The sequence below is a fragment of the Ammodytes marinus genome (genome assembly GCF_949987685.1).
Source record: "Ammodytes marinus genome assembly, chromosome: 22".
Taxonomy (NCBI): domain Eukaryota; kingdom Metazoa; phylum Chordata; class Actinopteri; order Uranoscopiformes; family Ammodytidae; genus Ammodytes; species Ammodytes marinus.
In genome coordinates, this window is record NC_137226.1 from 8,467,370 (window position 1) to 8,491,704 (window position 24,335).

A 24,335-nucleotide genomic window follows, 5' to 3' on the forward strand; every position below is an offset into this window, starting at 1 on the left:
CCATTTACTATCGCGACAGTTGCTAAAACAATTGTTCTGTTTTCTGTAAAAAGCACAAGACAATCACCTATGATAAAGCATCAACACATGTCAACACTCCAGAAAAAGCAGCAATTTAATCACATCGATACCAAAGATCCACACAACCCGGCAGCCATTGCAATAAACTGATGACTCTAAAGCTCCAGCAGCTTGTGTGTTGTACACTTAAGAGTTGCATTGTTATTGGACACTTGAAATCCCTCAACAAAACACACACTCATCATTCATTCTCCTTGCTAAATAATGCTGCAAATTTGACCGATTTTTTTTTTGTCAGTTGGAAGGTTGTGTGCAATGACAAATGGGGGTGTGAGGACTTCATAACATTTTCACTGTGCTTGGTGATTTAGAAAAAAAAAAATTCTCCCACTACAAAATGCTGACGGATGGGCTCAATCCAACTTCATCTATTCAGTATTATCAGTCCAATGATCATGAAGTCAGCACTGCCTTCGTAGACCCAAGGGGTGACAAGTGTTAAAGACTAAAGAAAAAAGAAGGCAATATTGGGGGTAATGTGGAAAAACAAGAGCAGTGGATCACATCTCAAGTCTGTGCCCATAGAAGAAGTGTGGAAGCCATCTGACTAATAGGGCACCATTTAGTCATGGCACAGGAGTAAATGTTAAGTGTACTGCTAATGAGTGTGCATGGACACCACTCAAGGGGATATGAAAAAAGTAGAGACATGCTTCACACTCTTAGTGGGTATACGGTCAGGAGAAAGGGCTGTTAAAAGAGATATGAACGCCAGCACACACACTCCTTGTCGACTACCATATTTCTGTGTAGCATGAGAGAGGTGCCAAGGTCAACCAGGCGAGAAAAGCCCTTTTGGTAATCTTCACTTCCCTGGAATCAATTACTCACACAACACACACAAGCACACACACATACTGTATGCTCTTGACAGGCAGGTAAGACATATCGTTTTCACGCCTCACTAGAATCATGACGTTGCAAAGTTTACGACAATTAAGATTGGTTCGGATTATCAGCAAGGCAGAATGTGACATTGCAGAAATCTCAGTGATTAGTTTCTTATTGTTTTTTCCGGATGGCTAGAATAGGATATCTTTGGGAACCTTATGGCACGGAGGGGGATCAGAATGCCAATCCCAAACAGCTGATTAGAACATGCTGGGAAAGGGGTCCAACTTGTCCCAAGGACATAGGTCGCAGACGCAATGACGGTGAGAGGAAGGAGGAAAAGGGAGTATGAAGGATGAGGAAAAAAGAGAGAGAGAGAAGTAGACACGTGGCATTCAGCTTCCTAAATGAAATAGGGCATGTATCAAGTGGACAAAGACAAAGAGAGAAAAAAAGAAGTAATTGTGCTATATGCTGTGAGCTGTGCTACAGGGGCAGTGACTTCAACACAAAACACTCTCACACACACCACAGTGTCACAGTATCTCAACACATCACAGTGTGTGTGTGCATCTCAGGCTGACAGGTGCCACACAGCGTCCACGCAAACAGGCATCAGATGAGGCCCGGGCTCTCCTGCCAATGCTGCGACGCTCTCCTCTCATCTCCCGTCCACGCCAATCTGCCTAATGACACGCATGCACACACGCCGACTCTAACACCCCAAGTGTTTCTTCCTCTCTCGCTCTCTCTCTCTCTCTCTCTCTCTTAAACACACACACACACACACACACTCTGAATCATCTCCAGTGTGCATGCACACGCACACATAAACACCGTGATGAATCGCGGTCTGACCACCCACACTGGATCAGCAGGGAGAATAGCTTCCAATCAGCAGGACTTATGCGGGGGAGAAAGACAGTAGCACATTTGTTTGCACATACCCCACTATTAATACGCTTAACAAACGAGTGATAGGAGGGTGGAGTACAGAGGGAACATTGGGGAAAATAAGGAAAGGAAGAACAGAGAACTAAATGACAAAAGAGCAAACATCACCCCATAAGCAGGGAGGAAGATCTTCAAAATGAACCATAGTGAAGGGCAGACAAAGGGGCGGGGTTTGCAGAGATGTCTACCGCAATCAAAGAAGAAGCAGCAGTGACACTCTCCTTCAGCATCAGTAAAAGCCACAATGACGCCAGAATTGTCTAGACAAAGTCCCCTAATCAAGTTACCTATCCTTCCTCCACACAAAAAGATAAAAAAAGCAGGGCGTGTCTAAGTGTGTCTCCTTCCACACACACACACACACACACACACACACACACACACACACACACACACATATTGCCATGGCAACGCTGAGTGTGCCAGTCGACTGGAGTGGCATCAACGTGGCAGGGCCGTCCTTGGAGATGGAGTGAGACAGGGAAAGAGAGAGGGAGCCTGGCTTTGCTACTTTGCAAACAGGAGCTCCACCCAGAAGAAATATAAAGAAACGTGTGTTATGAGCGAGCTTGGGAGAGCGCTGCAAAATCAATTTTTTAAACCCCTTTCCTGAAATATTGAACTATTCCAAACTTAAATGAATGTACCACTGCAGACCTGGTTCATACAGTTTGCATAACTTGCTAAACCAATTACACCACTGACGGAGACTACTGAAACACCATGTCAAAAACAAAATCGCTGTGTAGATTTTGGCAAACATCCAATTTAGAGCCTGCATACAGAGTACAGCAAGACACACTTGTAGTAAAAATAACTTCCTTGATTAAAGCATGCCGAAAAGGGAGCAAGAAGCAACGCACATGAGAGAAAAAAGACAGAGGTTATATGTGGCTGCAGAGAGAGACCAAAAGACAGACTGATGAGTCACACTGGGAACAACCCCCCCCCAACCAGCCCCCCTGCCCTTTCATCATTAGAACTGTGTGCCGCTTGTAAAAATAACTGCGTGCATATGGCCATCCAACAGAGACAAATATGTCTGCACAGAAGCCTAAGAGGCCCCCTTCACCCTGCACATTCATCATAGTCCAACTTTTGTCGAGGGACTCGCCGTATGAGCCCATTGAAGCCCTACTGTATGACTGAGTCCACTGCATTTAGCGAGCCCAGTGTGACGATCATTAGCATTAGCTAAATTGATATCGAATGCTCAATCAATGCCAATAAGGCTGTAAACTCATGCCCGGATATGAGGAGATTGTTCAACTGTTTGATGCTTGCGGCATTTGTGTGTTGTTAAATGTAGTGTGTTACGTGTGAAATGATAACATCTTGGTTATAAAGTGTAATGTTAAGAACCTGTGAGAGAGCCCAGTGATGTCGTGTTGTTGCTATACTGGGTTTTCCCCTCAACCTTGGGATGACATTTGGCTTGATCTAGATTTCACAAGGATTATCTTATCAGATGTCGGTTCTAATTTAATAGCGAATCCTTTGTCTGATCACAAGCTCCTGAAGCCCTGTCTGTGTCTCCTTCCCTCCAGACTAACAGTGTAAATGTCTGGCAATAAGAGTGAGTGTACTAGAGGAAGGACATGGACTGTACTGTTCGTTTCTGTGTGCATGAGTGTATTTGTATCCTTATATTGGTGTGTCTGTGTGTGTTAGTGTGTGTGTGTGTGTGTGTGTGTGTGTGTGTGTGTGTGTGTGTGTGTGTGTGTGTGTGTGTGTGTGTGTCTGAGCCTGTATTGCGATCTCGACTTTCAAAGTCTGATCTATAATGAAAAGCTAGTATCAAAAGTTTATTAGTTATGTCCTATCAAACCCGTATTAACCAACTTGTAGCACAATGCTTGAATTGTTTATTATTCCTTCATAAAGAAGACTCTCCTCTCACCACGTGTCCTGCAAGAGACGCACGCACACCCAAGCCTCTTTGTCTAATAGCGCTGGATTTACCCTCTTTACCACCTGAGTTTTACGTCTAAATAAAGTACAATATTCAATATATACCACCGTGTTTAGAGTTTTTATTTTATCAGAGCCCCCTCATCCTTTATGATGATGCCGATCTCCGCTAAACTATAAACCCTTTCTAATATTGTTTCAGAAAATCCTTCTCCTGTGTTCAAGGAAGGTTTCAATTCACAAGTTATTGCTTATAAGTTGTACGTAACTTAGTTTGTAAACCACCCTTCTAGTAAAATAGAACAGATATACTATTTTCAGAATTTAAACATCCTCGTTTAAACCTGGGAAGGTATTTTAACATATTCCTTTTATTTTTAAAGATTAGGTGTATGAGATTATGTAATTGTAGTGTTGTCAGCTATGTAGGCGGTGCAAAGGTTACATTACTTACACTGTGTCCTCATCGGGGCGACTCTCATCCTGGATTTAAAAAAAACTTATTCTAGGTCCTGGTTTCACAACATAAACTACTGTGACAGAGACTTGCGGAACATTTTACTGGTTTTTATTCAAATCTCATGATATTACAATATCATATAACAGAAAGACAGAAAAGACAAAGGAGATTATATGCTTACATATTATTTAAATGTTCTATTCCTATTTCCCATTATATTAGTTGACTTGATCTCGTTTCTAAATTTGTTGTAAAGCTTGAAACAATACCCAGACATATATATGCATGCCTAGTAAGTACCATCTAAAGCTTTACGAAATCTTATTAAATCAAAAGGACTTAGACAGGTATTTCCCAATAATATCCTGCTACTTCCAAATCATTCTGTCCGATTTCCTATTCTAATAATATTTGATCAAGTCATTCTGAGTGTGGATAGAAGAGAGAGAAAAAGAGCTTGTGCTTTTTTGCATTTCCGTCTGTATCTCACCGAGTTGTGAAACCCACTCCCTTCTCCTCCCGCCGTTCAGGCTTTTTAAGCAAAGAGGTGTCTCTATCCCGAGAAACCTCATAGGAGGAGCCTACCTCGTCATTGTAGGCGTATACAAATTCACCCATCTGTTACTTCTCGTAAATACACCCTGTCACTATCGTAACCTATAAAAAACAACAACACTTCCGTTGGTTTGTCACAATAAAACCGGAAACCAACCTTACTCACTACAGACATCACAATAAAACAATTATTATTATTTATTTATTTCCTTAGACATAAAATGTTTGAACAGAACAGTTTTATCACACGCAATAACTACCATACATTACACCTGTCCTTGCACTGCTACCATTTGACTATATCCATATATATAGCATTAGTCCATTTATCTCCCTCCGAGTATCCGTGCTTGTTAAACAAATGGCTGTTTTCATTAGCAAAAGGACAAATCAATGTTCGTAAGGAAATATTGAGGTAACACCCTGTGACCCAATACACACTCAAACATTATAATGATGACAATGTTTATTTTTCACAGTATACTGCAACCACACTGTAAGGTCATAATGCACAAGTCTTCAATCATGAGACTTAATGAGTCAAAACCGTCTAAAAGAGTTCAAGGCTGGTCAGATTTTGTCGTAGCATCCTTATATCATCATTAATTACTGTAAGCCAAATAGAGATGCATTGATAGCCTGTCCAGTGTGCCCAATACAAGCTAGGAGAGGCTCCAGGAAGAGTAGGATGCATGGACAATGTTTGCCCTATTAACGCTGCATCTCTTCCATTCCCGTTCGAAAATGTACAGAAGCTACAGTGGCCTTCAAGAACAAGAAGCTAGTTACTAAAGATGGCCTCATCCACCACCCCGCCCTATGTAGATATAAAATGTTCATTCTAAGTTATTTACGTGTAAGTAAGTGTTATTTTTAACACTATATTAATATTATAATCCATTTCTACCAAGTCGGTTCTGAAAAACCGCAATTCAATTTATACACTGCACCTTTAAAACAAAGAATTTGTCCTCACAGTGTTGTAAAGAGGAAAGGTCAGGGTACCATAGTCACTAGCATTCACCCTTTGGGGACCATGAACATCTGTAGAAATTCATCAGTCTGACCACCGCTTTGGTGGACCAACCATAGACCAAAAAATGCCATCCTGAAAGCGACGGTGCAAATGTGGCTTAGAATTTAAAATTAAAATCAGGGGGGCGCCTTTAGCTCAGTTGGTAAGGCATCCCCCTCCCGGGCCGGGCCCAGCAGCAGAACCGGGTTCGATTCCCACCCGCGGTCGTTCTCTGCATGTCACTCCCCTCTCTGCCCCATTTCACCTCTGTCTCTCTGCACTATCAATAAAGCATAAAAATGCCCAAAAATTATCTTAAAAAAATAAAATAATAATAAATTAAAATCAGACCTAACACAATGTTTACATGATATGAAAAAATATGTCAAAACACAGAGAGAGGCAGTAGTTGAGGTTGACATGTGACAAACTCCAAAACAACTGCTCTTCCACAAAAAGACCTATCATTGGCGGAGGCATTGCCATGGTGTGGAACTGTCCCCTAGAGGTCAGCAGGGATAGCAGTGAACGGGAGGGGAACGAGCAGCTGGTTACCAGGGCAAAGAGGGGGCAAGAGAGTGAGCTGCCCATTGGGTTGTTGGTTTATATATAGACTGGAATGGTCTAGCTTTGGTGTGGAACTGAATACAGTGCAGACAGCGCCCAGAGGCACATCATGGGAATGTACTGTAGATAGCTGGACACAGTGAAGACAGGAATAAAGAGGGACAGAGAGCAGGGTAGGGGGCCGGTGGTGGTGACTGTGTATTACTATTTATACGTGAGTGATGTGGAAACGATATGGGAGATGCATCATGTGGGTTTTTTTCTACAGTGCATGTGTACGTGTGTGTTTCAACTTACATCCTTCGTATATATCCGTTGGTATGTGGACGGCGGTAGTGTTGTACGAGACCAGTCGTTTGAAGTCGGGGTCTATCTCTAAGTCGTCAGGGATAAATGCATTCCTCGTTTCTCCCTCCACGTCAAAAAGCTGCAGGGGGGAAGGGGGAGTTATGCAGAATTTGGAATCAAAACAATCCTGCAAAGCATGTTGGGCTTTGAAAATCGGTATGTGCAGTTTCTGAAAAGGTGTGAATGAAGAGTATTCACAATGTCACAACTGAGACGGAAATGTTCATTTTAGGGCAGGGAAAATTGGTGAAGAGGGGCTGTCAGTCAAAATACAGAGTGACGTTAGTGTACTGTGGCTGCGTGGTTCTTTTCCCACTGGGACAAGGCTGGGGAATCAGAGCACCGGATGACGTCTGGTGCCAGGGGAGGCATTCAATGTCTCACGCATACCCATGTGTTTTCTGAATGTGGGGTAACAAAACATGCACTGGTCCTTATGCATAAAAGAAATGTGAATGCCTTAGCAATATGTGGATACAACAGCAACGATTCCTACCCATTAAAACACATGCATATCGGTATATAGAATTACCGCTTTTCACAATTTTTTCAATTAAAGCTAAAATCAGGTTTGTTGCCATATTCATCTCTGGGCGTTGTACTGTATAGGTGGCTTCGGGTGTGTCATTTTGACAATTTGCATAACTAAATCACACTGACACAATATGAGAATAGTGGGATACTTACTTTCTCTTTGGCATTGTAGTAAACCATTTTGTCGGCCTGCAAAAAAAGAATGAAAGAGAAACAGGAAAGGAAGAGCAATGAGTGACCAATTAGAGGAAGCAAACATCCTTGAGAACAGTAACTTAATACCAGACTAAAAAAATCATGTTGCAACTGACCACAACCGACATCAGTGACAAGTGGTTTGGTGCTTTGTTACATCTGTAACTGCACGCAACAGTGATGCCACAGTGTACCGACATACCCTGGCGTTCCACGAGACGCCACATTCTTTATATCCACTATACAACAGTGCTGAACCGAAAAAACAACATACCAGCAATTCTATTGTTCTTATAGCATTGGCAGTAATGAGGCTGGGGTTATTCACCAAAGTGGGATGAGCTAGTCTTCATGGGTTCCACACAAAAAAGCAGTGAAACATTCTAACTAGATGTGAAGTTTGCTCTAAAAATGACATCTCTGAAAGTGAGGGGGACAAACGTTATTTCAATTAGGCCACTCTGTATGTCTGGCACATACGTTGCAATTGACAATAAAGCGACTTTGAAGGTTTTGATTGTAATCCTGGCAGTGGAGAAGAGGTCAAGGGGGTCAAAAAGGTATTATCACTCCTCCACAAGTCGCATCATGGAATTCTGGCCATAATTAGTCAAGATACAGTTGTGTTTTTTGGACGACAAGACATCTCAAGATACCACCTTATAATGGCTTCAGTCTTATCTGAAAAGATGACATGAAATAATTAACAATAGCATTTTCTGTAAGTATCGTCTGCAGCGGTGGATACAATGTGAATGTAGCTCTATTTGTTTGCAGTGGTATCTGTTTGACACTGAGCATCAGTGAAGTAAAGTGGTGTTGTTTTGCTCTCACACTGCTAGGCTCCCTGTCAGTACACAGGCTAGCAGGGCGCTAACAACCAAGCCTAGCTGCTGACATAAAGATGCCCTGGAGCCTCAGAACCCCTTCACTGACTCTCACCAGCTGCCCACCACTTCTGCAACTGCCAGCCGACGGGATAGCAACTTAAAAGTAACCCCCCACCCTCTGCCACTGCTACTGTTACGCTAGCTTTAACGGTTTGTAATTAGCGCCCAATAAGTGATTATGCTGTGCCAAATGCTAGCATCTGTACTTTGGTTTGCTCTTAACGAGGAGTCAAGTTTAAGTATATGAGTAGGTGTAGTGCACATATGCTGCATGAACAGAAGTGTGCAAAAATATACACACACAAAAAAAGAGCTGATAAGAGGAGACTGTCCCATGATGTTCCTTGTCAGGTCATGTTACTGCAGACGATGTGCAACTCAAGAGGCGACGATAACGCTAAGGTCACACCATCTCCACCCTCAGGGGAAGTTACAGTGTGCCAAAACACTTAATATAGGCCAGATTGGGACAGGGATGAAGGGAGCGCTTAAAAACTTAATGCTGTTGCCTATGAGGCCCGTTGTGGCGGGTGTGTGTGTGTGTGAACAGTATCTTTTCTGGATGGGAAGATGCTTGCTAATCTCCAGCCAGGTGTAACTGCAGTTCATGTCTACAATTGTAAAAAGCTAATGACACTCATTCAATATGCTCCTGCAGCTCACCGAGAATTCCAACATGATATGCTGCCACCACTTACGGTGCTTTTCACAGCAATCAGCGGAGTCTTTAAAAACATGACCTTAGTTACCCTCGAATGAAAGTTAATGAGTTGTAGCGTCTCACATTTAATGATCTGCAATGTTTATTTTTGACAGCTCCACCTCCCAAACCCACTCGCACCCCAAACCCATACATAAAATGAGATCAGTCAAGTGTAAATAGGGCCAAAGTTGTTATGTTACACTGAACAGACACGAGCAAGTGTGTGGTTATATTGCAGCAGCCACACCTTTTAAGGGTGTGTGTACACAAGTGCCCTGTTCCACTGGCCCAATTATCAAGGGTGACATAGAGCAGACGCATGTGCTTAAGCACACGTAGCACCAAGTAGCTCCTTTTTAAATAGTCATAAAACAAATCCACACATTATGTTTGCATGTGTGTGTAGAACTGATGTCACAATCTCGACAGAATACGAGCACTGGTCAGCCATTAAGTGTGTTTGCCAATGTCAGCTCAGCACTCCTTAAGTGGTGAAGATTTTATTTTTAGCACTAAAGCAAGCTATACCTTGTTTGCAAAGAGCATTTTCTGTACCTAAATAGGACTAATTGAGCACTGTTAAACGTCCCCCCATGGACTAATTCATTATATTCATGAACACCTAAAGCTGTTGAAGATATTTAATTGGTTCAGGTATGGCAGAAATCCCCACAATATTAACCAAATAGTTAATTACGTTCTGTAGCCAAGCATCACGAGCCAAAGGGATATCAATCTCAGTGAGTTATACAGCAGATAAATGAACATATCCCCGGAGAGGATATTTCCATCATTTTTTTATCAGTGCAGGAAAAAAACAATGATGCAAGAAGTTTAATAATGTAAAAACTTTTAATGAAAAATAGTCATTAAGGTTTGGCAAGTACGGTTAAAGTAACTTTCTTAACCGGCAAAGCTGAATATCTGTGAGGTTCTCCTAACTAAATTTGTTAAAACAATATCATTTGTCATTTGTTAAACGGCTGCCAAGAATGCGAGACGTTTTTTAATTGCAAAGCAGGGGAAGGAAATGTGCAATTTGCATTTATTATGAAGAAAGTCACAGCCAAAGCACGGCATCCCTGTGTGTGAACGGAGGAGAGCAGCATTGTAATTCTCAGACAGATTGCCATGTTGGAATTCATCGGGCCAGCAATTGGCCAAAGTAATTGATGGAGTAAAATAATTATGTGTGTTCATGTAAATTACTCTACACTTCCATTCTAATGTTATCTTAATACTGTGATTAATGGACAATATCAGAGAGTGAGCAGCGTGTGTGGATGCATGTGCATTTGTGTCTTGATATCGTGAGTATGCCATGGTTATTTCTGCCTATTATGTAAAATAATGAAATTCAATCTGGTATGAAGTCATTACAGCACTGTTGTCATTGTTATGAGATTTGCCATCCAATTATTCCAATCATACTGGATCATGAATAACATGCCCCCCCCCCCCTGCTCCTTGTGTGGAGTTCACAGTACCACTTGATCCGTGTGTAACGCAGGCAGTGTTAATGAACATATCTGATCGGGCTCGAGAAGCTCACTCACCTCACCGTTGTCCATCCACACGTGCTCCATTTGTAACTTCTCTGCTTCTGTCGCCAGCCTCTGAGAGAAGAGAGATAGAGAAGGATAGAATACAGACCATCAGACCATGTTTACTCTTTTTTTGGCTAGGAGGCTTCATTACTGTTAACATTGTGATAATAGCTTTGGCCTCTGACTCTCACTTTGTCGAAAAGGATGACAGCTTTTTGCATTGGCCGATTCAGAAATTTGCAAAAAGCCATAAGCAAGGCAGCAAGAGAAAGCAGATGTCAAGCTGTGACATCTAGTTCTATGGCCGCTTAAAGAAGATGCTGCTGATGCTGGAACAGTGTGTTCATGGGAAAACACCTCATTTCTTCTCAGCACATGCCTGCAGCTATAAATTAGGATCGGCTATGACACAATCTTGCGCTAAAATAAGACAGCCACCTATTCCATCTTTCCCCAGATCTGGTACTAATGACTAGGTTAATGGGTTTATAATGGGCCCACCTATTAATCTGTACCTGGTCCAGAAACACACTGTACTATTAATTTCCCCCGGGAAATATCAAATCCATCCAATTCTCTTTCTGCTCATTCTTTCGGCAGTGTTGGTTTCAAGACACAGAAGGAGCAGAGATTTGATGGGGGCAAAGGAGTTAATTGATTTATGAAAATCAGAGAAGGGTGTGTGTGTGTGTGTGTGTGTGTGTGTGTGTGTTTGATACGACGATTAATTGAATTAATTAAGAGAAAGAAGAAAGGATCTTGACTGTGTTGCAGCGGGTAAAAGGCTGCTATTTGGAGCTCTTCAATTAGTATAATAAAGTCTACCATAAGACAGGAAAAATCAAACCACTCGCTATTTTTCCTTTGAAAGTTCCGTGATGTCGCTTTATGCAGACGACTTATGATTGTATTTTTATAATTGACAGAATCGATACAAAACTGTGGCTTAACTTATAAATATTTGGCCCTTTTCAAATTAATAACATAGACTCTTCTTGTTAATGAGTTGTGAATCTCCTTGCACCCGAGCACAAGTATTTCTTAAATTTTAAAGGAACATGTCCCTCTACAGGTGGGTTAAGGTGGTATTTTTACTGCATATGCAAAAAGACACAATGCTCTTCCAGATGTAGTTGACGGTTGCCAGCTGCTGGGAATACACTGTCGGTTTCCATGCTCTTCATTATTGGTGTGAAGAAACACTGATTAAATCAATCTAATGATCTACTTATCTAATGATGTGGTCACATACCCATCGATGGTGATTTACTCGGGAAGGATTCCTATTCCAGCTCAGAGTATCATTAAAATAATGAAATATAGTAAGAAGGCTGTGGATTTATGTGGATTTCTAAAGTCCAAAAAAAGCAATGCCAGCATATTTACAAGGGGAGCGTCAATATCACATACAGGCGTTTTACACAAGGCACATTTCAGACACATTTTTCTCTCATCCATCTCATACGTTTCTTAGGAAAGATATTAAAAAAATACTGCTGACCGCACACTGAGCTTTGGCTAAATACATTGAATTGAACTGTGGTAATCTCTAATGCAATTCTCCAAACAACACAATGTTCTACCCCACGCTGACTCACTACTCTCCTACGAATCTGACTGCTAGAATTGTAGTTGAACTGCTGAATTATTCTTCATCCACTTTTCAATGCTCTATTTGTTCCAGGGAGGGATACGCAGTCTGTGACCCATGCTGTAAAGACAAGGGAACTAGAAGTGACTTGATGCCTGATGAAAGAAGAACAAAAGCTTTTATTTGCCTTTTTAAAAGAAAGAGACTACATACATCGAAGAAACAGACAATCATGAAGAGAGAAATACTTCCTTTTACTTTATTCGCTTTGCTTTGTTATTTAACTTCAGGTTAGTTATTTGCAGTTGGAACCCACTGACTCTGCCTTTGACACAACTCAGCCAACAGTTACAGCAGCTGTACAGGCGCACACACACCTGCTCACACACACACACACACACCTGCTCACACTCACACACACATACATACACGCACAACTCACACAGGGGAACAGGCATTAATTAATGAGGATCTCTGCACTAGATCAAGAGTCAAAGGTCTGCAGCTGTTGCACTTTCTTACACCTATCTGCTCTCTCATGTTAAAAAGCACAGACTCACAGCTCGGTCTTGCCATACCATTAAGTGGTGTCAGATTTACAGGGTTTTCACAGGTGTTGCATCTGGAAGTGATGGGATGTGAACATCTGCCAGGTGATCATTCAGAGGAAGTGGTATGCAACACATATTCAGAAAGGCGCGTCGTTTCCCAGACTCAGAAAAATACAGAAGAATCAGAATCAGATTTATTTGTCATTGCACCGTTACCGAGCAACGAAATTACATTCCAGTTCACACTCCACCAAGAAACATACAAGACAATGACAATAACATGGGTGGACAGGAGAGAGTGTAACTGTAGGGTCAGCAATATTTCGCGCCCCTATTTAACATATCACTAACAATACCCTCGACAAACATATGGACTTGCTAATGAGCTGACGTTACATTTAACGATAACAGCAAGCTGCTATAGGATGCCTAATGAGAGCATATGGACAGATAATGAAGAGCATCTATACCTGGTTCATGCTGTGTAGCTTTTGCCTGAGAGGAAAAGGTGTGTAAAAAAAGCAAACATGTCAATATATCATGTTTTGTGCGATATACAAGAATACAAATACAAATAATGGGAAAAATAATGTATGATCCAGGTGTTTTTTTTTCTTCTATTATACTGTACAAACTCACATACCCAGTGAGGTTATAAAACAACATCTCCAGCAACAGCAGCTGCTCTTGAGTAGAACGTTTTTCAGATTTACGAATGGACATCTCAGATGTTCTGTTTTGTTAGAAGATGAATAGTAGTAGCTTTCCAGTGCTCAATCACATTTCCCACACAGTTAACATGGATGACGGCCTTGTCTAATGTAGACAAACCTTCAAGTCTGAATACAGGAGGCTTGTTTGAAGGGAAGAGAAGATGGGCCGAAAGGAATGATAAGCACAGTAAGGTCGACTGGTGAAAGCAAAGTTTCCACACAGATCTCCCTCAGCTGTCAAACACATATTTCATGGCTGCGATTTTAGAACACTGTATAATTGATTGAAAAGAGTGTGCTCTGCAAGTCCTGTTACTATGCACCCTGCACTGGTAATGATGCACAGAGATGCACTGTGTTAACACACTTGCTTATCTGACACTAGGTCCTGTCAGTGATTAGAACGCCTTGTCCTGCCAGCACAGAAAACAAACACACACACACACACACACACACACACACACACACAAGCACACACACCTGCAATCTCACTGATGTGTAGTGAGGCACGGAGAGCAGAGGAAACATGAGCATCTGCTGTTGTGACTGGCAGCACTTTAGTCAGATCTATCCTGCTAAGTCTGTAGGGAGTCAGGATGAGAGTGGTGAGGGAGAGAGCACACACACACACACACACACACACACACTGAGAGCAAGCAAGTTAACTAGTTAACCCTATTTACGACAACCCTGTTTTTTAAGAGAGGAAATAGCCATTACCAACATGCCAACTTTCCAGAAAGCGACTTGTTAGAGACTGGCGCTAGTCTTGCTCTCAACTGCTGTGAGCGGCTTGGACAGCTCATCTCTCCTGAAGCAAAGTCTTCCAACAGAGCACACTGTCTGTGTGTTTGCCAGCTGGCTGCAACTCCCAATTACAGCAGTACACAGCTGCAATGGTGACATCGTGCTTCTTGCAAATGCACACACACACACACACACACACACACACACACACACACACACACACACACACACACACACACACACACACACACACACACACACACACACACACACACACACACACACACACACACACACACACACACACACACACAGTATGCCACATTAATGTCACAGTCATGTTGGATTTGGCTTTTTATGTCACTCTGTATTCGGGTTGCTCGATTATGGCAAAAATCATAATCACAATTATCTTGATAAATAATCGTGATTACAATATTTAAGTAGATTACTCATTGATTCAAGAACATCATAAAGTTATTTCACTTTTAAAACTGATCTCTCTTTTAAAACGATGACGTTGAACTTTAAATATAATAAAAATGAAAAACTAAGAAAATTCAAATAAATAAGTGAAACATATATTTAAAAATGTAATACAATAAATGTGAAAAAAAAACCTTGGTAAATGGAATGATATGGCACATCTTTTGTTAGGATTGTGATGGAACTGTTCTTTATGACTCTAGGAGCTGGGTTGATATAGGCGGTTGCATTGTATAGTGTCCCTAATAGATTGGTTGGGTTGCTTTGCGGTGCAGACATGGTCCCTATGACATATCTCGCACACTATTTTCATCTTTACCAAGTGGGACTCCTCGAAACCAAAGTGTTTCCAGACAACACAATTGCTTTTACCTTTCTTCCCGACTTAAAGCTGCCTTTCTGTCATCTGCTAAGAGATTTCAGAAACACCCGGCAGTACGCACTGTGGTTCCCTACCATTTGAGCACAAGCTGAAAGCAAACGGGGATTCCATGGCACAACTACCTTTTATTTCGATCGTTCTTTTTTTATGATAGAGGGAGGCCAAAATTAAAATTTAAATTCAATTTGTCGCCCAGCCCTACTCTTTAGTGATCAAAAAAGGAAGTGGGATGCTGCCTCCTCAAGCGCACACATGAGCTGTGATAGAGCCGAGATGGTGTTTCTGGCAACAAGGCTTTTGGGAGGATTTATTGTCAGCGATCATTTCACACTCCAATTTGATTCCGTTTCACACCAAGCTGTTGTTGATATAGCAAGCCGCCAAGGAAATAAATCAACTATTTTTTTTAAATTTTGCAGCCAAAAAAAGAAGTCAGCAAAACAATGTAAACTATCATTAAGCCAATAGTTGGAAGTCACGTTTATACTGTAGCTCATCTGCTGCTGTCGATGCTTGAATGGGAGTGGGAGTGACGGAGGGAGAGAGGGAGAGCAGAAACGGGTGAGACACATGAAATGCAGACTCCCGCTCTGTATGCATATACTGTAGGTTTTATACGTTTCATGCAGGAAAAACACAGATGATAAACGCAAAGCAGGAGCCACAGAGACACATAGAGAGTGGCGACAGCTGGGTTAACAAAAGAAGGTACACACACACACACACACACACACACACTTCAGGAAGTGGTGAGTAATGAGTCACTGGTGGGATGAACTGATTCAACATCATAAATATCAAATATTAATAGTTTGTTGGTGAGGGAGGACAGAAATATGTTTGCACAACATTGCATCACACTCAACAAAGGTTTCCCTTCAAAGCATTTTCCTTTCAATGTCCACACTCTCAGAAGTGTGGAACATTTACTGTATTGTACTTTATGTATGAGTCGGTAATATCTAAAATATGCAAAATTGCAAAAATAAAAAAATTAAATCACCAAAACCCTCTCTAACCCTGTGCACCGCCTAGTGTTATCCATATATGCATTTTTGGCAACAGTTGTTTTTGGCATACAAATGTAGAGCATAAATCACCCACTTTGGCTCAAAGAGCACAGTGGCCTGATCTTTACATCAAATATAGACACTAGGATGGACAACGTTTGATTTACACCAAAGGGAGTCAGCCATTTTTAAATTTGATGGCACCACTAGAATGACAGCGCTTAAGTGCTCAGTGTACATGACTTTGGAACGCTCCATGGTCTTAGTAAGTAAATTGGGATTTACAACTCCGTGGTCACAATATATTTTTGTCAAGTGAATTAAAAGATTCAACGCATCCAACTAATTCATTTTCAAAGCACATGTCAATAGATATAAAACACTCTAGACAGATTGTGTATGTGTGTGTGTGTGTGTGTGTGTGTGTGTGTAATGTATAATAATGTTGTACTTATGTAGAAAGTATATACAATACTAAATAGCCATCACTATGTAAAGCACAGTGTTATATATGAATATATGTTTTTTGCTTTGCATTTTTGTTTGACTCGACATCATTGGAAACGAGGGTCACCCCTCAATGATCCCTTGGGTATAAATAAAGGTTAAATTAATATAATATAATTAATAATTAAAATATTTAATTTGATGTCAAATCAATGTATTGTGGCTGCTGTGCCAGTCATACAGTATTGTGGATTCATGGAAGTCCTTTACATTACTGTGTGTGTGTGTTCCATAAATATTTCCCAATTGAAAATGAGCTCCAAGAGCAAAACACCATAGTGCCTTCCAATCTCCTGCCCTCATTATGCAATTCCACTGCAACGGAAAGAGGTTATATTTTATGTTTCAGGGCTACTCACGATATTAATCATAGCAAACTGAGATCACTCTGCAACACGCTGGATACGCTGAGAGGCTCACTGTAGACTGGGACACCATCAGCATATATTACCTGCCAATAATAACTCCCTGGCATGTGACATGAGTAGACAATTTATGTTGTTTATTCAGCAATTCTGGGATGATAAATTTAACCAGCTCTCCTCAGACTGTGTGTGTGTGTGTGTGTGTGTGTGTGTGTGTGTGTGTGTGTGTGTGTGTGTGTGTGTGTGTGTGTGTGTGTGTGTGTGTGTGTGTGTGTGTGTGTGTGTGTGTGTGTGTGTGTGTGTGTGTGTGAGTATGAGAGAGAGAGAGAGAGAGAGAGTACTCTGTAATTAGGGATTTAACAGCAGTGTCTAATGACTCACAGCATATCACCCAGTGTCGGTTTAATAACACACTTCTACACACTAGAGATCAGTGACTGTAATTACGCACCACTAAACAACACAAAGCCTAAAAGTGCCCAATTAAGCTCACGGTTCTTGCTGTCATCCTCCTTCAACAATTTAACGAACATGAACACAACTAGAGAGCACTTGAAATAAAAGTACCCCATAAAAGAAAATGAGAGGTGTTTCATTTTGGGGGTGAGGAAACTGTTCATGAACCCACGTTGCTTAGCGTTACAGCATCCGTGGTCCATACACTGTGGAGAGCGGAATCTCCCATGCGATGGTAACACAAGAGAGACCCCCCCCCAAAAAAAGTTTCATTATCTTCCCATTGTAGCGAAGGCCCTCTGCAATTAAGAGTCGTCTCCAATCCGCCTCTCTGTGCCAGCTCCAACAGCCCACTTAGACTTGTGAAATTTTGGTTTACTATCGATGGAGACCCAAACTGAGGGGGATCCAGACCAACGCAAGAAGCCAAGGTTACAAAACAACTGTTGTTTTGGTTTCCAAAATGGCCACCAGTTGTGGCTTGGACTCTGATGGGCAGCCAAAGCCTTTTTTTAGATTCCCTGCCAAAGCACTAATGCAATCCGAGGTCTGAAATAATCCTCAGCAATGAATATTCAAATAGCACAGTCCACCGCTGTCTGTTCTGAAGTCCTGCTCTGCCTCTTCCCCCTGATGCTCTCCCTTTCTCTTTGGGGCGGTGTCCTAATCTTGTTCCTTTTTACGTCCGTCAAGAAAATCCTTTTTCTTCCCTTTGTTCCTCTCTTTAATTTAATCACAACAATCTTCTCTGCAGGTCAAGTCTGTGCAGTTGGCCCATCTTTGGGAGGTCTTGGCAGGCCACCATGTCCCCGTAAGCTGGTGCTTCTGTCAACAGGCGTCCCTCAAGGTGGGTACATCGCATCAGAAGAAATTCTTTGAAGACATTAATACAAGATAACCTTCCCCCAAGAAGTCAGTCCTCTGTCTACAGTTGTAGGCCATTTTGAGACCAGTCATCAGCGAGTGATATGCTCTTTGGCTTTTAAAGACTAAGGACTTTAACATTTACAAGTACATACCAAGGATGCTTCATTGTACAGTGAAACTGCAGTAACATTTCAAGTGTACAGTAAAAGAAACATTTGCCTGCAGTTACCTTCAATGACACTTGTTACCGTGGTAACAGCAAGTGTGTTTTAATTTCACTCGTCCTTTATCAGAAAACAAAGGATTGAATGATGCATCCGTTAACAGTGCAAGCACGCAAACTTATGTCACTTTAAAAAGAAAGTCGGTCAATAATAACCACAATCCAATTCTATCCTGCTTGAGGATTGTGGAGTCCCCCACCACAAACAAAAATAAATATACAGTAGCCTACAGCCAGGTCATTACTGAGAGAAACAAAATAACCGTAGCCTATTTCAGATGAAAGTGCAGACTGATGCATAAATGGTATCAAAAATGGATGTTGATTCTTGAAGACCAAAAGGTTCAATTCAGGCTACACAGGCTTCCTATGTATTTTTTCCCAGTGTGTTCTGCAGTGTAATCAGCTGGAATCTGTGAGGTCAGTCCTTACTAAGATCCAAATGTATCCGCATGACATCAGCCCAAATGCTTTTATTTTAGCTACTTTTACTTGGAATCAGTGTAGGGTGACTCATGAATACCGATACTGATGCTGACACCTGTGCCAGAAACAAGTGCAATTAAGTCAGATTTGTGGCAGAGTTATAGGACATGTGAATGCTTTCGAAAATTAAAATACTTCAAAACGTCTTGGTTAGGGTGGATTTTGGATTTTTTTTTTGTCTTTTTGTGTCAGTTGCAGAAATTTGGTATACGTTGCTGAGGCGTAATTAAAAACGCATTCATAAAAAACAACAGTAGAAAAGAGAGAAGTGCCTTCTAAAATGGCATCGATGCCAATACAAAGACAAACCTATCTGGAGATCTCCCGTGACGTCAGTGTTGGAAGAGAAATTACGTATTCCACTGGGGGAAGTTAACCTCATGCCCCCATCAAAGAGTATTGGTTAAGAGGAAGCATTGCATAATTGATGAGAACCGAGTCAGAGGAGTAACAAGGGGCCTGGTCATCAGGGAGAGGCGATCAACTGTCAAAGCAGGTTAAATGCTTGGGGTCAATGATATGAGCAGACGGACAACAGGTGTCGGAGGGGGTCAGCGGTCTGCGTGACGTGGAGAATTATTTACAGGTGCACCAAGGAACATTCAGTTTGCGTTCATTCTTGCACCGGACAAAAGCGGTAGTGTTTTTTCTACACCAGCTGTAGTTTCTTGGTGAGCGTATCATGACAAAGGCATTAAGAAACTGCACTGATGGTCTCGTTTGCTGTTACATCTTTCAGAAATATTTGAAAGTTCCTCGTAGCACCTTTAACAGGCCACACTTTCATCTGAGGTTGCGGCTCAGTCATAGACACACTGACTTAGAAATGTTGCAGGGAGGCAGTGTTGCTTAGTGATGTGTTTATCTGTTATGATTGCATTTTCTTTTAGAAAATTACATTGTTTTTCTTCTTGAATGTCCCTTATTTTCAGAAGAATTTATAATAAACTCTATAAGAATCAAAGAGATCTGGGACTCTCCATCTGCCATTCACACACTCCAATATCTCAGCTGCAGATGGCAACAAGACCTACACTGGTTTTTGTCTGAGGTATAAAACATTTTAATTCAAAAAATGTAAATAAAAAGTTTTGCAGCTCTCTTTGCACTGCATTTTTTTTCCTGTTGAGAGTCCTAGTTTCACTTGACATCCATCTAAGGGCAACGCGTACTGACTGCAGAATTCTGCGGCAAAACATGAAAGAGGAATAATATTATTCCCCGAGTCAGATCAACAACGCTTTGGGAACATTAACTTGGAATGGTTGAAACCGACGGATGGGGAGTGATTTCAAATGACTTTACTGAACAATGAAGGAATAAAATGATTCATAAAATGACCTCATGACACTTTAAACAAAAGGGGTTTAACCTTACATAAAACCCAGTGTGTGAGTATAAAAATATATATGATCAGTGCTTTTTTTTGTTATGATGAAAAATCAGACCTCCTATAAGTAGCCACAGCTGCCAACATTTGAGAGATTGAATGTCAAGGGAGCACCGGCATCAAACACAGCGTTTGGATTGAGGTGACGGGTCGGGTGGATGTCAGATTGACGGGCAACAAATTCAAGTGGGCTCCTGATTGAGTTAATGACAGCAGCCATCATTCTAATGTGATTATGCTCATTGACAAGTGCTGGCACACACACACACACACACACACACACACACACACACACACACACACACACACACACACACACACACACACACACACACACACACACACACACACACACACACACACACACACACACACACACACACACACACACACACACACACACACACACACACACACACACACACACACAGCCAGAGGAGACAAGTTGGCCTAGTGTAAGAAGATATGCCACCGGTCAGAAAGGTGGTGTCTATCCTTCTTATTTCAAGACAATTCCAGTGGGGGTTTTTAAAGTGCTCTCGCATCTTATGTCTGATATCTTTCTGGAAACCCAATGGAAAATTATATAAAAGTCTTTTAGCTTTTGCTTTTCCTCAACATCTCAGTCAACCTCATTTTCAGTAACAGCTTTATTTTTTCCCCTTATCCTATCCTTCTCATTATGTGGTGAACCATCATATTTTTGTCCTGTGAACAATTTTTCGGGTTTCAACGGACACAGATAAAACATTATCAATATTTAAAGGGGTGGAGGCAGTTTCAGGGAAAATGGTTCTACCAAAAACAGCCTAACGCGCCCCACACACATCCTACCTCTACTGCGCGTCTACCTCGCGTCTGCGTCTGACTTTTTGTCACAGACTGTGAAATCAACGTAGAGCGAGCACACATCCAACCTCAGACGCACTGCTGAGGCGCGTCGGAGGCACGTCTGCAGCGACGCTCCCCTTCACCTCAGGAGGCTCGCCTATTTTTTTCTGAGAGCAGCGCGTCTCTCTCGCGTCTCTGTGCTTTAACTGATAGAGAAATACTCTGCTGACAGTCATACCAGCAGCATTCACTCTAGTTACACGTTTACCCGGTGTGTTTATTTCAAAATAAAACATCCCTCAGTCGTATACGCGAATAATCCCTTTATTTCACGATTTAATTGTGCAATCAAAATCAGAGGGATTTAAAACCTAATTTTCAATTAGTTCTGGCATTTCATTTTTGGATAAATGACACATATAGAGATCCAATATAGTGAAGAAATAAAAAAGATCATGATGAGCGCAACAGTTTTCCGTTGCTCTATCTGTGTCTACGGCCTTCTTCTTCCCCGACCACACCCCCCTCTCTCTCTCCCGTATAAATCAGTAAAGTGATTTTTGAAATTCTCTGCTGAGAGTTGCATTGACTTCATACTCGCATCTTTCGCTGTAGTTTCACCATTTCCTGGTGTGTCCCCTTCAAAATAAAACTTCCAACAAGCAAAAATATGGCAAAAAAAAAGAAAAAAAATGGCAATGGGGCGCACGGATTACTGTCCAGACTCAATATAAATCATATGCATCATAGATGACATGAAAGAACTTCATTTTTAATGGGAATTATCTATGAAAACTCTATGTAGAAAGATAGGGCTTTTAGAAGCAGCGCTGCAGCAGCAGCTGCTGAGACGTTGCATGTGTGTCCGAGAAAAGTCCGAGAGAGGCAGCAGTAAGGTAACGCGACGCGCTCCAGAGGTAGACGCAGGATGTGTGTGGGGCGCGTAACGCGCCCCACACACACACATCCTGCGTCTCGGACACACATGCAACGTCTCAGCAGCTGCTGCTGCAGCGCTGCTTCTAAAAGCCCTATCTTTCTACATAGAGTTTTCATAGATAATTCCCATTAAAAATGAAGTTCTTTCATGTCATCTATGATGCATATGATTTATATTGAGTCTGGACAGTAATCCGTGCGCCCCATTGCCATTTTTTTTCTTTTTTTTTGCCATATTTTCGCTTGTTGGAAGTTTTATTTTGAAGGGGACACACCAGGAAATGGTGAAACTACAGCGAAAGCTGCCAGTATGAAGTCAATATGACTCTCAGCAGAGTATTTCAAAAATCACTTTACTGATTTATACGGGAGAGAGAGAGGGGGGTGTGGTCGGGGAAGAAGAAGGCCGTAGACACAGATAGAGCAACGGAAAACTGTTGCGCTCATCATGATCTTTTTTATTTCTTCACTATATTGGATCTCTATATGTGTCATTTATCCAAAAATGAAATGCCAGAACTAATTGAAAATTAGGTTTTAAATCCCTCTGATTTTGATTGCACAATTAAATCGTGAAATAAAGGGATTATTCGCGTATACGACTGAGGGATGTTTTATTTTGAAATAAACACACCGGGTAAACGTGTAACTAGAGTGAATGCTGCTGGTGTGACTGTCAGCAGAGTATTTCTCTATCAGTTAAAGCACAGAGACGCGAGAGAGACGCGCTGCTCTCAGAAAAAAAATAGGCGAGCCTCCTGAGGTGAAGGGGAGCGTCGCTGCAGACGTGCCTCCGACGCGCCTCAGCAGTGCGTCTGAGGTTGGATGTGTGCTCGCTCTACGTTGATTTCACAGTCTGTGACAAAAAGTCAGACGCAGACGCGAGGTAGACGCGCAGTAGAGGTAGGATGTGTGTGGGGGCCGTAAGCAGTATCTAATCACAAAAAGAACTTGAATACAGTGTAACAGAGGTACTTTGTTGATGTACCACAGCATGTAGCAGTGCTGTGTGAATAGAAGAGAGTGCAGCCTGTTGAATTGTGTATTAAAAGGCCACGATGCTAATGGATGGGAGGTCTGTAATAGGCTAGTAGTGTTTTGTAGCTGCCACATGGAAGGCTTAGTGCACTCATGGGCTTCCTACCACTCTCCCTCTACTCATCATCGTTTCTCTCTCATACACATCAAGCCATTCAATATCTCTCTCTTTTTCTCTCTCTCTCTCTTTCAGACAGAAATCTATAACGTCTTACACAATATATGATCACTTCACGCTGTGTGAAATCAGCCCTTCCAAAAGGAACAAGGGATGGACACAGAACATAAAGGGGAGAAAGAAGAGAAGGAAAAGATGATATGTAGCAAAAGAATGGGGATACTAAGGTGCAAGCGTCCACATTAGTTTGCTAAACTTTGATCATCTCTTCAAATTCATCTCCTCAAAATGTAAGGATTGAAAACCAGCACACAGAGATATCCAGTGTGTAGGTCCGGTCAAGAACATTACAGAGGCTGCAGACTTCCTTTCTCTACTCCCACTCCAATTCATTGATACAGTTAAGTGGCAACTATATATAGTCCCCCTATAAACTGATTGTCATAAAGCTGTCTCAACTCCACTTCATTACACAGAGCAGCATTTACAGTAGCTACGATGCCACCACCTAAGGGCCATCTACTCTTCCATCCCAAGGCAGTGACAAGTAAATATCTGTTTTGAGAGGTAGAAAAGAAATCGGCATATGGTGCTCCGCTACATTATTATTACTTATTTGTGTTTGGATCATTACTACCTCCCTCGCCGTTTTCAAACTTCCGGCAAACGGCTTAACAACTGTCGCAAGCTAGTGCAGGTGAAAGACACAGCAGATGGTGCTGATAAAATGGCCGAATGCAGCCTGTTGTTTAACGTCTCTATTCCGCTGCCATCAATTCACTGAGCAGTCGTGTTTTTCTCCCAAGGTGCGAAACCACAACATAAAAAACTAATTGTCCCTCGTCCCCCTGGCAGTTATTGGGTTGTAAAGAAAAACAAAACGCTTGGCTGGATTGATGGGGTAATCAATGAGAAAGTTACTATAGCAACAGGCTGTCAGGCTTTAATTGGATATTTTATGTCACACATGAGCCGGCTTGATCATGCCTGGGAGGGCTGGGAGATCCTAATTTAATTGGTCGGACACTGTTGTGTTTAAACTAA

General features: G+C 41.7%; 1 protein-coding gene across 1 annotated transcript in view; it reads right to left on the reverse strand.

Annotated features, from left to right (window-relative positions):
• LOC307268682 (voltage-dependent calcium channel subunit alpha-2/delta-1-like) overlaps positions 1 to 24,335 on the reverse strand; it is a 92,121-nt gene that overhangs the window by 40,285 nt on the left and 27,501 nt on the right. Inside the window, exons 4-6 of the mRNA XM_080051414.1 lie at positions 10,601 to 10,660; positions 7,410 to 7,445; positions 6,672 to 6,801 (exon numbers count right to left, since the gene is read on the reverse strand). Of these exons, the coding sequence (XP_079907540.1) occupies positions 6,672 to 6,801; positions 7,410 to 7,445; positions 10,601 to 10,660 (226 nt within the window). The remainder of the gene's footprint in view (positions 1 to 6,671; positions 6,802 to 7,409; positions 7,446 to 10,600; positions 10,661 to 24,335) is intronic.